This window comes from Sprattus sprattus, assembly GCF_963457725.1.
Source record: "Sprattus sprattus genome assembly, chromosome: 15".
NCBI lineage: Eukaryota > Metazoa > Chordata > Actinopteri > Clupeiformes > Clupeidae > Sprattus > Sprattus sprattus.
The window spans coordinates 9847283-9864782 of NC_137913.1; the positions used below are offsets into that span (position 1 = coordinate 9847283).

The 17500-nt window shown below is 45.7% G+C and overlaps 1 protein-coding gene across 2 annotated transcripts in view; it reads left to right on the forward strand.

Annotated features, from left to right (window-relative positions):
• The window catches only part of ralgps1 (Ral GEF with PH domain and SH3 binding motif 1), a gene marked incomplete at its 5' end in the record, with an annotated part of 131322 nt that overhangs the window by 96453 nt on the left and 17369 nt on the right, over nt 1-17500 (forward strand). For both annotated transcript variants that reach the window (XM_080852026.1, XM_080852027.1), the window contains 2 exons: nt 13867-14004; nt 15242-15335. In XM_080852026.1, coding sequence (XP_080708152.1) covers nt 13867-14004; nt 15242-15335 — 232 coding nt within the window. The remainder of the gene's footprint in view (nt 1-13866; nt 14005-15241; nt 15336-17500) is intronic.

Here is a 17500-nt window from a genome sequence, read left to right on the forward strand (position 1 = left end):
CAATGACTTGGTGAATTTAGAGTTGAAATATTTTCAGCTCATTGTTGCATTCTTTTTGTTTGTTTGTTTTCGTGTGACTGGCTCATTGGAGGATGATTTAATGAGAATGAGATGACACAGACACAGGTTGTGTGTGTGTGTGTGTGTGTGTGTGTGTGTGTGTGTGTGTGTGTGTGTGTATGTGTATTTGGACATAGCATGTGGACACAGAAATAACATCCTGAAATAACGTCCTCATTACAAATCCGATAACCTTAGCGGAGAGGGAACAGCTATTACTGTCGCTCCCATCCCAACCACTCTAGTTTTTATAGAGGTGCAACCCTGGCACCTGTCACCAATGCACCCTGACCTCTGAAGGACGATCGGCTCACATCTCTACAGCGTTCAGCAATTCGGTTTCCCCACACGCCTCAAATACTCCACATGCCTGCCCCCGCCGGAGACCTCTGATGCACACGGCAAAGAATGTAGCCGCCGACACCGGCTCTGATTTTGTCTGAGTCTGGTGTTTAGTCAGGGGCTCTCTGTTGCCGTTGGCGATGAGCAGTGTTCACTTGCCGAGTTGGATCTGACTCCCAAAAAACAACTTTGATTGCAGGTTCTTATTTCACTAGAGGTTTGTAAACATGTGTCATTCTGTAGCTGGAACATGAGCTCAGCTCTTTAAACCCGACGAGCCAAGCCCCAGTGGCGGGAGGCTCATGTGTGTGTCTAGTAGTGCAGGCCTCATGTGTGTGTCTAGTAGTGCAGGCCTCATGTGTGTGTCTAGTAGTGCAGGCCTCATGTGTGTGTCTAGTAGTGCAGGCCTCATGTGTGTGTCTAGTAGTGCAGGCCTCATGTGTGTTTTAGTAGTGCAGGCCTCATGTGTGTGTCTAGTAGTGCAGGCCTCATGTGTGTGTCTAGTAGTGCAGGCCTCATGTGTGTGTCTAGTAGTGCAGGCCTCATGTGTGTTTTAGTAGTGCAGGCCTCATGTGTGTGTCTAGTAGTGCAGGCCTCATGTGTGTGTCTAGTAGTGCAGGCCTCATGTGTGTGTCTAGTAGTGCAGGCCTCATGTGTGTGTCTAGTAGTGCAGGCCTCATGTGTGTGTCTAGTAGTGCAGGCCTCATGTGTGTGTCTAGTAGTGCAGGCCTCATGTGTGTTTTAGTAGTGCAGGCCTCATGTGTGTGTCTAGTAGTGCAGGCCTCATGTGTGTGTCTAGTAGTGCAGGCCTCATGTGTGTGTCTAGTAGTGCAGGCCTCATGTGTGTGTCTAGTAGTGCAGGCCTCATGTGTGTTTTAGTAGTGCAGGCCTCATGTGTGTTTTAGTAGTGCAGGCCTCATGTGTGTTTTAGTAGTGCAGGCCTCATGTGTGTGTCTAGTAGTGCAGGCCTCATGTGTGTTTTAGTAGTGCAGGCCTCATGTGTGTGTCTAGTAGTGCAGGCCTCATGTGCAAAAGCCCTTCCCTCAGGGCCGCAGTCTCCTCGTCGCGAGGAACACTCATTCATGTATTCATGATCACTTCCATGTGCAGGTCAGTTGTGCCCCGTGTGTTAACCGATACTCAACAACCAATCTGGCCCACACATTACAGTGTTTGAGTGTCTAGCTTAGCGGCCAGATGAAGGCTATTTAAGAGAGCCAAACTGCTGCGGCACACATTTCAGTTACGCTCATTTGGATTGAGCACAGGAATTACGGCTGAAAGAAGTCTGTCTCAGTCTTGGATCCAAGGTCAGGTTTGCAGATAGTCAGGAAACTTGGGAGAGTATCCAAGAGTAGAAATAGGTTTATTTCAGCGTCACAGGACAATCCAATCGCTTGGTACACGATAGGTCTCTCTCAACATACTGAGAGGAGTAACAGATATTTATACAATCATCCAGGATATGGGAGGGAATGGGTGTGTCTAGAGGTGGGTACTATTTCTGAGTCGATGATTGAACCTGATTTAATCACAGTGAATGAGTACCTTGATTAAATCCCCATGAATAGCAGGAAGCTAGTTTGAGTGCATCAACTCAGTGATATCTAACAATTCCCCCCTATGATCATCGATCAATCTTACATCATGATCACAATAAACAAAAACCATAATGAACATTATCAGACATAGTGATCAAAACAATCCAACATTGTTACAAAATGTCAACAAACATGTGTTCCCATAGTGTAGTGGTAAAAAGTTTTAGAACAGAACACATGTTCTTATAGTGTAGTGGTATCATTGATAAACATAATCAAACATTGTTCTAGTATGAACAAACACACATGTCTTCATAGTGTAGTGTAGTGGTTAAAATATTTCCATGGTGTGGTTATTCCTTTCCTCAGTGGTTTGTGTGATCCACAGGAAGTTGTCCTTATTCAAATGTTATTGATTCTGTATCAACTATTATGGTAGTGTGGGGGCTAATCTTAATTGGAGCTAATAGTGGCGACCTTGTAGTCATCCTAACAACAATGCACATTGAAAACCTGACAATTGCATAAAGGCTCAAAATGGGAATAAAAGCTGACATAATAATCTGGAAAATTCCAGAGTAACCTCCCCATGAATCTATCCATCCATTCCAACCGGGGGGTCTTTTCAGGCGTTGTACATTGGTGTAAATGTCCTGTATGTATGCAGAAATGTTCTTGGAGGAATCTGGTATGTAAGTACAACATTCTTGATTCAGAATTGCGCAGGTACCGCCCTTATCCGCCAGTACAATATCCAAAGCCATTCTGTTCTGCAGGGCTACCTTCCGAACGGCATGCAGTTCTCCGTTGACTGCGGACAAGGCTCCTGCGGTATCATTTGCAATTTTGTCCATAATTGAGGCTACTTCTCTGATCTCATCCAGCGCCACGGTAATGCCATAGTTTGGAATGATGGCTGCAAAGAAGCGTTGGGCTGGGGTAGCAATAACTTCATGGTTATTAAATAGATCACGTTTTGCTTTGCGATCAATGCGGACGTCACCGCCTATTCTCATAGCCGGTACAACGTATGCTTCGTAGCAGGCTCCCTTCCAGCCTTGGGGCAAATGTGAGTAGGCGTGTTTCCCACAAACGAACATAGTTCCATTCATAGCCACCTTTGCGTCCGATTCTTGGTGGCTATCTGGCAAAGATATGTTCTCGGTGTGGTCGTGCCATGTGATATCGACGCTCCGCTGACCGACTGCAATGTCATATTCACATCTGCTGTGTCCCACAGACATCCCAGTTCCATTATTCACCCAACACAACAGACCTTTGGGCGCATAACTGATTTTCACCCATTCAGGTAGTCCATGTGGGGTTGTTCGCGGGCTGAGGATGACATCTTCCCTGTAATATGGACTGGTTGTCTTTTTGTATGCAGTAACATAATCCACAAGAGTGAGTGGAACTGCTAGATATGGGTATGTGTCTGACGAAGTGGGGAGCAATCCGCACACCCAACATGAATGTTTTCCTTGGGCATGTGCATATGCGTGTGCAGTGGCGAGGAACGTGTTGTCCCTATGTGCATCTTGGTGGCTGTCGTATAAGGAGGTAGCGTTTGGGATGAGTGTCATCACCATCAGGATTATGGTTGCCATCCACTTGATAAGCCTTGGCGACGTTGTCCTCATGTTGATTGCTGATGTCGTCAAAGAAATAAAAATAAAATCAAAATCTCGTAGTCAAGTTCATAATTAAGTCAGCATCTAAAATTCCCATCCAATCATCATATCATTGCTAAAAGTAATGACATGATTAACAAAAAAAAACATGACTTAAATTATCCATAATCATACGTTTTTTCTTTGCGCCACGCCAGAGGTGGTTGTTCTGGAGGCATGCGCTCTATGCGGTTGGTGAAATTGTCCAATTTGGTTTCCCCCTTCACCATGACTGCAGTGTTGGAAGGTGACAGTGCAGTGTGTGTTTTTTCACACTTCAAATTCTTCCTGTCACACGGCTGTAGTTGTTGTGTCATCACTGCCGGTATCTGCACTTCTCCAGTGTTTCCTGGACAGTCTTGACTCTCAACAATTATCGGGTTGTTAGGATTAAAGGCTTGGCCCTCCAAACCTACAGTTCTCTTTGTGACTTCCTCAGCTTCGCCTGCAGCTTGCACTGACTCCGGTTCTATATGTGTTCCCACGTCTGGAATCAATGGCTCCTCAGATTCCTGTGCCTTTTCTTGCACCGAACCTAGACCATCTTTATCATTAGGCACACACACATCACCTTTGTCAAGCTGCTGGCTTTCAGCCACCGTAAGAGACCGTAAGGAGGGCAGACTTAGTTTCCCGGAATCGCGGACATGAGGGTCAGTCTCTGATGATCCGTCAACTTCGCAAACCTTCTGAATATGTCTTCATCATCATTGCTCTCCTCATCACCCTCTTTGTGATGGTTATGGCGAGGAGTATATCTGCCTCGTTTCTGATTGTTGCATTGTTTAGCCCAATGGCCATGTTTCCCACACTTATAACATGTTTCATGGGATCTGTTTCTTGGCGGATACTGTGATCTGTAATGTTGATGTTCAGATACTTTTCCAGGACCTTGTGAATTTAGAGGTCTCAGCATGCACTCCTGTTCATCATCTGGACCACAGGTGTTGACACATCTGAGCTTTTGTTCAACACCACGTTCCACCCTTCTCGCCACATTGATTAGCATTTCTAAGGTAAACGTGGTGTCCTCCCAAGTCGGAGTAGTCAGCTTGACAGCCTGCTTCACTTCTGGATTCAGGCTATGCAGCAGGTTAGCCTTAAGAGCACCATTGTCACTTGTTCCAATGTTCTCCTCTGTCAAACCACTCATGCCTGAGTGTCTTAAAAAGGTTTCAATGAATCTTTGTGAAAAGTCATCAACAGCCTCATTAGTCCTTTGTTTGCAGGCGGCTATCTTGGCCCAATCAGTGGTGGCGTTTGTGGAACTTTGGATGTAATCACGTAATGCCTGCCAGCCCTCGTCTATCTTCTGTTGACTGTCTCCTAGACCTCTTTCAACAGCCCGCCTTATTTTGATTGATTCAGAGGCATTGAGTACGGTACACATCATTGCCACGCCGTCTAAAGGATGGAGTTGGTAGATGTTTCGCAGACGGTTGATTTTGGACCATGCCTCCATGCCCGACTTGCGAGGATGTTGCAAGTCTTTAGTCCATTGATCAATATCCTGGGGTTTTGCCGGTTTATATCCATACGTCACATTTCCACTGGCATGCCTGGTCGTTAAAGGTCTCAGCTTGATTGGATTATCCGAGTCCATTGCGTCATCACTGTCCTCACACACGTCGCTGTCTGTGTGGGGAGCCATTGCTGATTGCAACAGTCTTCGTGTTTCAGACTGAGCTGCTTCCCTCATTTCCTGAAAGGGGTACAAGGTCTCGCAAGGTAGCGTCAGTTGATCAGAAACATTAATCCCAGCCTGAATCATTAAAAGCTTCTCCGCCTTCCGCGATCTCACATCTTCCGCTAGGGCTCTGGTTTTATTCTTTTCCACAATCAATAGTCTGTCGGTTTCAGATTTTTCGGCCTTCAACTTTGAAAACTCCGCCTCTCTCTCAGCCTTCTGGACAGCTTTTTGCCTACGTGTGACTTGACTCAGAATTAGCAAAGCGTATGGCAATTTGTTTGTACCCGACAGTCGCTGCATCTTTCCCCATGCGCGTTTTGCATCGTCAATCGGCCATAAATTGTCACTGTCAGGCACAATGTCATATTTGTTTTCCAGCTTCTTTTGTAGCACATCTACCTTCAAATGGTCATTGATGAAACCTCTTACAGATGAAATTATGGTTTCTTCATCAATTTCAGGAGCTGCTCGCCCACCCTTTTTATTGGTGGTTTTCTGCTTAACTTTTTCGTTCTTTCTGATCATTTTGGCTTTTGCCAAAATATGGATCACAAAAACAACAGCTGAAGCCTTCTCTTCACTGAGTTAAAATAAGCAATCTCTCAATTGCAATTATCTGCAGTCTACTCTGCGTTCGACGTGCACTGTATGTTTTTTCCGAAAACGGTTTATCACCATAACACATACACACCATACGGTAACTTCTGTCCCGCAAAAACCAAAGTGCATACAATTAAGTATTAAAATGTATCACTTACTCATAAATGATCTGTCTCGGAAAAAACAGGTTCACTTATGGGCCCAATCTTTACAAGTCCTTATATCGAGTGCATACAATTAAGTATTAAAATGTACCACTTACTCATAAATGATCTGTCTCGGAAAAAACAGGTTCACTTATGGGCCCAATCTTTACAAGTCCTTATATCTGTTAGATGGATCTGACGTACACAGCTTTTTCCGTTCTTTTTTTCAGCAAAGGAAAGATGATTATACTCCGTATCCTATCTTCTTCTTTTTCCTTCTTGAAACTGGGTGGAAACACCAGATGAAAGAAGTCTGTCTCAGTCTTGGATCCAAGGTCAGGTTTGCAGATAGTCAGGAAACTTGGGAGAGTATCCAAGAGTAGAAATAGGTTTATTTCAGCGTCACAGGACAATCCAATCGCTTGGTACACGATAGGTCTCTCTCAACATACTGAGAGGAGTAACAGATATTTATACAATCATCCAGGATATGGGAGGGAATGGGTGTGTCTAGAGGTGGGTACTATTTCTGAGTCGATGATTGAACCTGATTTAATCACAGTGAATGAGTACCTTGATTAAATCCCCATGAATAGCAGGAAGCTAGTTTGAGTGCATCAACTCAGTGATATCTAACAGGCGTTAAAAATATCACCAGATCTCTCCCAAGCTCTCTGGCAATCAAGATGAGATGAGCGACATAGAACACTCATACATGCATTGACTGACTTAACTTGACATACAAGGGGAGGTTCCTGAATTAGCTTCAACTTTGGCCAGAAACCCTTGGAATCGTTAATGGGGCGTGGCTATGGGTCAGGCTGTATTGCTATAAAAAAACCCTAATGGTGGCAGGCTAAATATATGGACATATTATATTTCAGGATGAGGATAAGTCTGCATAAACCATGAAGTGTGTAAATGCCTGTGGACTGGATGGTCACTGGTTTAAGAGAGTGAAGGGCAGTGAAGGACACCGCCTGAGTGGCTCTCTTGCAGTCAGGCTTGTTCAGTATTCACACAGTATGGACCCAGTCAGGCTTGTTCCAGTCAGGCTTGTTCAGTACTTTTTCTCACACAGTAGGGGTCCAGTCAGGCTTGTTCAGTATTCACACAGTAGGGATCCAGTCAAGCTTTTTCAGTATTCACACAGTAGGGATCCAGTCAAGCTTTTTCAGTACTTATTCACACAGTAGGAATCCAGTCAGGCTTGTTCAGTATTCACACAGAAGGGATCCAGTCAGGCTTGTGCAGTACTCACTTTCACATAGAAGGGATCCAGTCAGGCTTGTTTAGTACTCACTCTCTAGTCAGGGTGGTTCAGTACTTTTTCTTACACAGTAGAGACCCAGTCAGGCTTGTTCAGTACTCATTCTCACCCGGTAGCGACCCAGTGTCTGTAAGTGTTCATGTGTTCCTTGTTCTTTTTGTTTTAAGCATGTGTAGCCGTGACAGAAAAGTTTTTGTGAGTTCTGAGCTTTTGAACACCCTGTTTTTTTTGTGTTTTCTTTTTTTTACCGTATGACGCATCGCTCAGACAAATGTAAACAAGCCGTCCGGTTTTGGTGTTGATCATGGTTCTGTCCTTAGCCTGTTTCCAGGCGTTAGCCGCGTGGCTCTAACCCCCTCAGCAGCACGTCTGGGACCGCTCTGCGTCTGGCCGGCCGCCACTGGCCCACTCGCTTCCAGGAAGCTCCGCTCTCATTCCGTATATCCCAGAACATCGTAAACCCCCGCGTCTCAAAATAGACCTCAACTTTGGGGCAAATATGTCATTATTTGTAATTATTTTGTTCGTGGTGCCAAGACAAGCTCTGCCGGTTGTTTTTCTGCTGTGTCTCTTAGGGCTCCCTGTGTTTTTAAGGGTTTTCCCTCTCAAAAGTAGCTCCACAGAGGACCGAGCCCTCACAATGTGTGCCTTATGTATTGATTGGCCTTTTCTCTTACTGTCCGTTGGGTAGTAAGTCTCACCCGATAACTATACAATCCATAATGAATGAATGGGTACACTTATTGCCCATCTGTCTCCATATCCCTTTCACAGTCCCTCACATATCTAGAATGGGACTCAGCACTTCTGCCTGGGCTGGTAGGATTGTATGCTTTCCCCGCTGGCCTGTGTGCGGCTGCTAATTCAGCATCTGTTCGCGATCAGTCTGTTTTTAAGAGGCTTTTAACAGTTTCTGCGGGCATTGATGTATTTTATATGAAAGGGATATTATCCTCATATGGATGGATTCATGTTTAGAGAGAGTTTAGTGTAATAAATGTGCTGTGTGTGTGTTTCTGTCCAGAGAAGGCAAATAGCAAAAGCCTGTAGACTTCATCGGTGCTTGACTGACTTTAACCCTTCAGTGCTCAGCGCTGTGGGTTTACCCTACACAAGGTCACTAAAGGTCATTAGGGGTAACAGTCACAGAGGTCAGATCTCCTCTGGTGACCTCTCTCAGCCCCTGTGACTCACGCAGACTGGTCATGTCTCTGCCCAGCAGCAAACACACTCAGAACCCACAACCAGTGCAGCCTGATCAGGTCTCTGACTGTGACCTAAAGCAGCCTGATCATGTGTCTGACCCTGTGACTAGAGCAGCCTGGTCAGGACTCTGACTGTGACTTAAACAGCCTGATCATGTCTCTGACTGTGACCTAAAGCAGCCTGATCAGGTCTCTGACTCACTAAAGCAGCCTGATCATATCTCTGATTGTGATTAAAGCAGCCTGATCAGGTCTCTGACTCACTAAAGCAGCCTTATCAGGTCTCTGACTCACTAAAGCAGCCTGATCATATCTCTGATTGTGATTAAAGCAGCCTGATCAGGTCTCTGACTCACTAAAGCAGCCTGATCATATCTCTGACCCTGTGACTTAAAGCTGCCTGATCATGTCTCTGACTGTGACTAGAGCAGCCTGATCAGGTCTATGACTGTGACTAGAGCAGCCTGATCATATCGCTGACTGTGACTAGAGCAGCCTGATCATATCGCTGACTGTGACTAGAGCAGTCTGATCATATCTCTGCCTGATCATATATCTGGCCAGCAGCAGTGTCCATTTATTGCCCAGACTTCTTCAGCTTGGGCAGGTCATTGGACTCCTTTGATTGGTCAAGGCTAGTTGTTTCTCTGAGGAGATGGTTTAGTAAACCTGTCTCAGTCTATGGAGGATGGGGTGGTGTTAGCAGGATTAAACATACCTGTACGCTGGTGAAAGAGGGAGAGCGATAGAGAGAAATAGAGAGGGGGGGAGAGAGAGAAATAGAGAGGGGGAGAGAGAGAGAGAGAGAGAGAGAGGGAGAGAGAGAGAGAGAGAGAGATGACGGCCGTATGGCTCTGCAGAAGCATGCCTGGTTGGCTTTGCATTGCATTGCTGCCAGTTCAGATGCAGTTTTATTGGTGGCCCTCAGCCATAGCAAATAGCAAATAGTTTGTTTTGTACACCGCATACACACGCACACACACACATAGGGAGAAAGTGGGATATACACCGCATAGGGAGAAGTGAGATTTATGAGGTTGTAACTGGTATGTATTTTATATGGAGAGAGGTAATTGAAGTTTGTGAGAAAGGTTTATAGGAGATTGTATAGAAGATAAGCATGCAGGGTATGTTATTTGCAGGTTTTTATGATATGCGAACAGTAGAAAAACATGCAACCTTCACTGCTGAGGTCCCATGTTGCTTGCTTGGTACCAGCTGCATTATTCTGTCTTTATTTGTTTTCAGTCTTGAGTGTGTGTGTGTGTGTGTGTGTGTGTGTGTGTGTGTGTGTGTGTGTGTGTGTGTGTGTGTGTGTGTGTGTGTGTGTGTGTGTGTGCTATAGGCTGAGGAAACACTACTGAAATTAATCCCTCCTTCCCTGCACAGGTCATCAGCTCAGAAAAGAGACCGCTGAAAGTTAATACTCACACAGACACACACACACACACACACACACACACAGCTGAAAGTTAAAACTCTCTCACACACACACACACACACACACACACCGCTGAAAGTTAATGCTCCCCAAACAGCAGCCTGTTTGGTTCTGCTGTGTTTCTCCTGCTGGGTCAGCTTCTGCAGTCTTTATGGCTTTAGTGCAGGGCCTGTGAGGTGTAAATGAGCACTTAATTACAGAGACAACGTCAGTCAACCACCTGACACCCCACCCAGAACCCGCCAATCACTCCGCAAACACCTGACAACTCTTTCCCCAGACCCGCCAATCACTCCTCAACGGCACTAACCAGCCTAACGGCTCAACGTCACCTCTGTGGGCCGCGACTGGAAACCAGCTGTCAGAAAAACACTTACAGTTGAGCACTCAGCTGAACTACACCATTCTGTTTGCAACGCTGTGATTACAGGCGTCAGCCAGGGAAAGCATCTGGTTTTTGCCGTGGAATGGAACAGGACGGCTGGGCAATGATTTAGGAGCCGGTCGCATGACAACAGAGTGTTTTGAAAATGGCGTTTTTTTTTTTCCTTTGTTTTTTCAAAATGTTTCGCACCTTTGTGAGAACTCACACAGATTTGTAAAAACAAGTGAAAATGCTGTCGCTAAAATCACATTGCTTGCATATCCGGTGCCTAAGGTTGGTAGCCTTTTGCCTTACTTCATTACAAACAAACACACACAGAAAAGACGTTTCCAATGTTGATGTTTCCAATAGGTTATGTCCTCCTTGTAGAAATAGAACAAATTGGCTGATAACCATGACGTGTCTGACAATCAAAAATATATTTAAAAAAAATATATATATTATACTTTTCATTGCATCTGAGGACCTGGTGAGGGCTTTGGAGGGCAAAGATCACACTTAAGATTCACAGGGAATGAAAGATGAATGGATAAAGTTGGTACCATGTCATCATCGTTCTCAAAGGGTTCCATATTCGCCTCTCCACATGGTGGCTGTTGGCGTAAATGTTGCGTTTTCAAGTCCCAGAAACACCACAGCGCAACAAAATGTTTCTGTTTTTCCCCACTGTGGTGTGGACACCCCTTAGACTCAGTGTTTTCCACACGACCTTAGCAGCCTGACTTTACTAGATTGAGGCTGCTAGAATTTACTAGAGCTTATCACACATGGGCCAAGGCAGGCCTACTCTGGCTCTCTGTCAACGGTAAACAGTTCAGTAAACAACAACTGAACCGTCTTGTCTTGTGTTTATCTGAAGGCAGAGAGGAGCAGCTCACTGCTGGGCTGGGGAGGCACATCTGTACTTGGTTCTGAGCTGTGTGTGTGTGTGTGTTTGTGTGTGTGTGTGTGTGTGTGTGTGTGTGTGTGTGTGTGTGTGTGTGTGTGTGTGTGTGTGTGTTTGTGTGTGTGTCTGTGTGTGTGTGTGTGTGTGTGTGTGTGTGTGTGTGTGTGTGTGTGTGTGTGTGTGTGTGAGAGAGCGAGAGAGAGTGTGAGAGTGTGTGATAGAGAGAGAGAGCAGGAGATTGTAAATCTCTAGTCCCTGATTGTTGGTCAGCGTAGTTTCAGGGGAGAGGAAATAGAGTGTAAGTGAAGCCTGTGAGAGGCCTCTTCTCTAGAGCCCCTCAGGCAGCAGGTCCCGTCCCCCCCACCCCCCTGATGGAGCCACAGACACCCCTTACACCGGCCTTTCAATTACCCACCAGGGTGGGAAACACTGAGGGGGGAGAGAGAGAAAGAGAGAGAAAGAGAGAGAGAGAGAGAGTGCTCCCACACCAATCAATTAGGCTCTGAGGTGCCACAAAGCTATCAGCTCTCTCTGTGTGTGTGTGTGTGTGTGTGTGTGTGTGTGTGTGTGTGTGTGTGTGTGTGTGTGTGTGTGTGTGTGTGTGTGTGTGTGTGTGTGTGTGTGTGTGTGTGTGTGGTGTGTGTGTGTGCGTGCCTGCGTGCGGAGGTAGACGCGCTGCTCCTCTGTTAAAGTGCTCATGAAGCACTAGTTTCCCAGGAGAGCTGCTAAGGTCCTGGCCTGCGGGTTTGTTTGAAGCGTGGGACTGTTTACCACTGCTGCAACTGTGTGCTTCACGGGGTAGGTCTCGTTTCAGCCAGGAGTGGGTAGTGATGGGTTAAGGGTAAGTGATAGGTTAAGGTTAAGGGTAAGTGATGGGTTCAGGGTTATTGATGGGTTAAGGGTTAGTGATGGGTTCAGGGTTAGTGATGGGTTCAGGGTTATTGATGGGTTAAGGGTTAGTGATGGGTTAAGGGTTAGTGATGGGTTAAGGGTTAGTGATGGGTTCAGGGTTATTGATGGGTTAAGGGTTAGTGATGGGTTCAGGGTTAGTGATGGGTTCAGGGTTATTGATGGGTTAAGGGTTAGTGATGGGTTAAGGGTTAGTGATGGGTTAAGGGTTAGTGATGGGTCAAGGGTTAGTGATGGGTTAAGGGTTAGTGATGGGTTAAGGGTTAGTGATGGGTTCAGGGTTAGTGATGGGTTCAGGGTTATTGATGGGTTAAGGGTTAGTGATGGGTTAAGGGTTAGTGATGGGTTAAGGGTTAGTGATGGGTCAAGGGTTAGTGATGGGTTAAGGGTTAGTGATGGGTTAAGGGTTAGTGATGGGTTAAGGGTAAGTGATGGGTTAAGGTTAAGGGTTAGTGATGGGTTAAGGGTTAGTGATGGGTTAAGGGTTAGTGATGGGTTAAGGGTTAGTGATGGGTTAAGGGTTAGTGATGGGTTCAGGGTTAGTGATGGGTTAAGGGTTAGTGATGGGTTGGCATTTCACAGCCTCGTCTCCTCAGGTGAAGCACTCGTAACGTTTAGAGGCTTTGCTCAGGAGAGCCGGAGAAAGGCACCCCGCTGCCGCAGACATCACAGTTTGATTTTGAACATATTTGGCCCGTTAAACAGCCCCCATGTGATCTGCAGTGATTTACCTGCTCACACCACACTACTGATCATCTGTGTGTGTGTGTGTGTGTGTGTGTGTGTGTGTGTGTGTGTGTGTGTGTGTGTGCATGTAAGTGTATGTGAGTCATATCCATGTTCAAAAAGTGTTCTGAGTTCTGAGTACACCAGCACACATGGACCCACATGTGATCTGCAGTGATTTACCTGCACACATGGACCTCAGTTGGGTGTGCATTGAGGCTGAACTGAACCACCTATAGAAATGAGGGATGGTCATGTGCTCTTGTACCCCGTTGAACAAAATGAACAACTGTTGCTGCATACCAGGTCTCATGTTGCCCTAAGCCTTTAATTACCTCGCTTTACCAGAATCCGCACATATGGCAAATCTGCTGTTGGTCTGACACGGGATCAGATGAAATCATGTGAAGTTGTAAATATTGAGGGTTGTAAATATTGTTTTTCTTTACTTACATACATAATAAAACCATAAGGGCCCTGAGGCGAAACATATTTTTTAGTGCCACATCTGTGGATGTCTGTCTTTACAGTCTGTCTTTGCTTCTTCCTCTCCTGCACATTTGCAGCCAAAAGCCTTTATGGACCCTTATGCCTCAGGGCTTGTTTTGATGTGAATTTTTATAGTCAGTGGACTGTACTTTATATCTGTGTGTGTGTGTGTATATGTTAGTGTATGTGAGTCATATCCATGTTCAAAATGTGTTTATGTAGGTAAAAAGAATGCCAAACAATTGATCATTTTTGTTTCTGTTTTTCATCATAGGCAGTATGTCCATTTGGGGTAAACACTTAATGTGTGTACTGGGCAGAGTCTTGTATTCAGAATGGCTCCAAACCATATTTGGATGTTGTCGTGGTTATTTTATCTTACCTGTACCAAGTAAACGCTTTTTAGCTCCACTGAACACTTGATCATGGTAAAGCTGTCTGCCTGAACCCTACCCCTGTATGCTCAGCCCTCACTGCTTTCCTTCTCTCCCTCCTTCTGCTTGCAGGTATCTACTTGTTTGACATGACCTACATTGACTCGGCCTACCCTGCGTCCGACAGCATTCTGGAGACGGAGCAGCGATCCAATCAGATGAACAACCTGCTGCGAGTCATCTCTGACCTCCAGGTCTCCTGTAACTATGGTATGTGTCTCCTGTTACTATGGTGTGTGTCTCCTGTTACTATGGTATGTGTCTCCTGTAACTATGGTGTGTATCTCCTGTAACTATGGTATGTGTCTCCTGTAACTATGGTTTGTGTCTCCTGTAACTATGGTATGTGTCCCCTGTAACTATGGTATGTGTCTCCTGTTACTATGGTATGTTTCTCCTGTTACTATGGTATGTGTCTCCTGTAACTATGGTATGTGTCTCCTGTTACTATGGTTTGTGTCTCCTGTAACTATGGTATGTGTCTCCTGTAACCCTGGTATGTGTCTCCTGTAACTACGGTATGTGTCGCATTTGGTAATGTTTCAACTAGCATAACCAATACCATACTCAGTGGTTGTAAAAACTCACGTTCAACTTCTCCACTATTTCACCTGAGATAAGCAGAACCCCATTACCACTAGAGGGAGCCAGTGAGCAGCAATATTCGTTATCAATCACCTGAAAACCTTAAGACTTGTGCAGTGTTGTATTTATGCGCCCAATATATGAAAGTATTTATACTTCAAAGTAATTCAAATGGTTTATATTATAAATGTAGAACTGGTTAAGTTTGTGGGAGACCATTTATATTGGTATGATTTACTTTGAACTCCGCACACATCTGTTTTCAATAGAGAGTTGTGTGAGGTGTTTTGGCCTATTGCTGTCGGAGCAGCCCAGTTGGATCACGCCGTCACTCGCACAGTTGTCTTGAGAGATATGATGGAGATAGATAGATAGATAGATGGATACTTTATTGATCCCGAGGGAAATTAAGGTCATCCAGTAGCGTATACACTTAACTCACAAACATACATACATGGATCACAATAAAAACAATACACATAGGGAGAACATGTACACAGGGAGTGGGGTGTTTACAGGTACAGGATAGATCTGGCCCTATGTGACAGTGTGCATTAATTGTGACAGTGTTGGAAGTAGTGGAGAGTAGTGCAGAGTGTTCATGTGCATGTGTGTATAGTGCAAATAAAGTTCTGTGCTTGTGTGTGTGAGGATAGTGCAAAGTGATATAAATAGTAAAGTAAAGTCGCAAAGTGATATAAATAGTAAAGTATAGTCGCAAAGTGATATAAATAGTAAAGTAAAGTCGCAAAGTGATATAACTAGTAAAGTAAAGTGATGGAGACCCACTTCCTGTTTGGACGTCCTGCAGTCTGTCTTCTTCCCTGGTCTCTGTGAGGTCATTGTGTCCCTGTGCCAACAGATCACCTGCTGACCCTCCTGCACGTGCAGAAGTATCTGATGTCGGTGCACTACATCGAAGAGCTGCAGAAGTTTGTGGAGGATGACAACTATAAGTAAGTGAGACTATGCGGCGACAGGGGTTCAGGAGGTATAGGGAGTCGTACAGCAATTGAAAGGTTGCTAGTTCGATCCCGACTCGTCCTCACCAGGTGCCGAAATGTCATCAAGCAAGACACTGAACCCCCAACCATCTGTAGAGACAAGATGGGGTAACCCATTAGAACCCCAACAGTCTGTAGAGACAAGATGGGGTAACCCATTAGAACCCCAACAGTCTGTAGAGACAGGATGGGGTAACCCATTAGAACCCCAACCGTCTGTAGAGACAGGATGGGGTAACCCATAAGAACCCTAACCGTCTTTAGAGACAGGATGGGGTAACTCCTTAAAACCCCAACAGTCTGTAGAGACAGGATGGGGTAACCCATTAGAACCCCAACAGTCTGTAGAGACAGGATGGGGTAACCCATTAGAACCCCAACCGTCTGTAGAGACAGGATGGGGTAACCCATTAGAACCCCAACCGTCTGTAGAGACAGGATGGGGTAACCCATTAGAACCCCAACCGTCTGTAGAGACAGGATGGGGTAACCCATAAGAACCCCAACCGTCTGTAGAGACAGGATGGGGTAACCCATAAGAACCCTAACCGTCTTTAGAGACAGGATGGGGTAACTCCTTAAAACCCCAACAGTCTGTAGAGACAGGATGGGGTAACCCATTAGAACCCCAACAGTCTGTAGAGACAGGATGGGGTAACCCATTAGAACCCCAACCGTCTGTAGAGACAGGATGGGGTAACCCATTAGAACCCCAACAGTCTGTAGAGACAGGATGGGGTAACCCATTAGAAAGGACAGACTAGTCCTTTGCCTGCAGCACAGTAACATTGGGCAAAACAAACAGAGTAGAAATGCATTGGCCCTTGAAGAGTTTGGCAAACAGAAACACATTTCAAAGATTTGTTGTTTGGGCTTTTTGCCTTCAATCAGATAGGACAGTCAAGGTTTGGACAGGAAATGAGGTGGAGAGAAGAGGTGGGGAGTGGGATCGGGAAATGACAGCGGGTCGGATTCGAACCCGTGTCCCCGTGGGCTTTCAAGCCTGAATATGGTCAGGGCTACTGCTTGCGCCACAGTGCCCCCCCAGAAACACATTTTAAATGTTAGATTATCATATCTTCAGTAGAGGTGGGAAAAACACAGGTCTGCCATGTTGGTTCCACTTCACTCCTCGTCTCCTAAACCAGGCCAGATGTTTCCAGAGTGGCACTTATTAGCCCATCCAGATGCTGAATGTGGAATCCTGAAGAAAGGGCTCTGGCTCTTTGACCCATGTGTTTCCATTCTAAACCAGCACTCAGGCTTTTTGAGCTTTCACAAGCGGTGCCTTAATCAGTTCCATCGACGTCTCTGTCTGCGTTCGGTGTTCGGTCAATCTAGCGTGACAGATTCAGATGTCTGCTTCGGATCGGACAAGAGCAGACAGAACCACATGAGGGGCACAGGAGCCTGCCAGGCTGGTCCTACACGATATAAAACGTCAGTGTGGGGACTGGAGGTGCTGCTTACACCTGTAGCACACACACACACACACACACACACACACACACACACACACACACACACACACACACACACACACACACACACACACACACACACACACACACACCTGGGAGAAGCCATTAAACTCCACCAGACTCTAGTTCTGGGCCTGAGACACTTCATTACAACACAGGTGTGTGTGCCACTGTCACTCAAATGTGTCGTTCAAGTGGACTCGGGTCTCTGGCCAGGAAACTCACTTTTGTAAGGTTTGAAAGGGGTGGAGTGTTCAAAACGTAGTCCCTGGACGCGATTCTCCAATTTGGGAAACTAAGCTTCCTTGTTTTCTCCTAAGTTCCAAGCAAACCACTTAAACCACACATGCATGTAGAACCTCCACTTCGACATGGAACCGCACTGAACACCGGAGTCCGGACGCGCCTCCCGCAGCTGGCCACTACTACCACTGAGATTTGTGATAATCATACGTTATAATCAGTTATAACCATAAGTTATAATCATAAGTTATAATCATTGTCTGTGTTTAGTTTAGTCAGCGAATACAAGTGGAGATGTGTCAGGGGGTTAATTAACTGGCCCCCCACTTTCTCCGTTGTTGTGCGGTTGCTCTCTCCCGCCCCCTAATTTACCCAACTCCCCCTCCTCCTCTT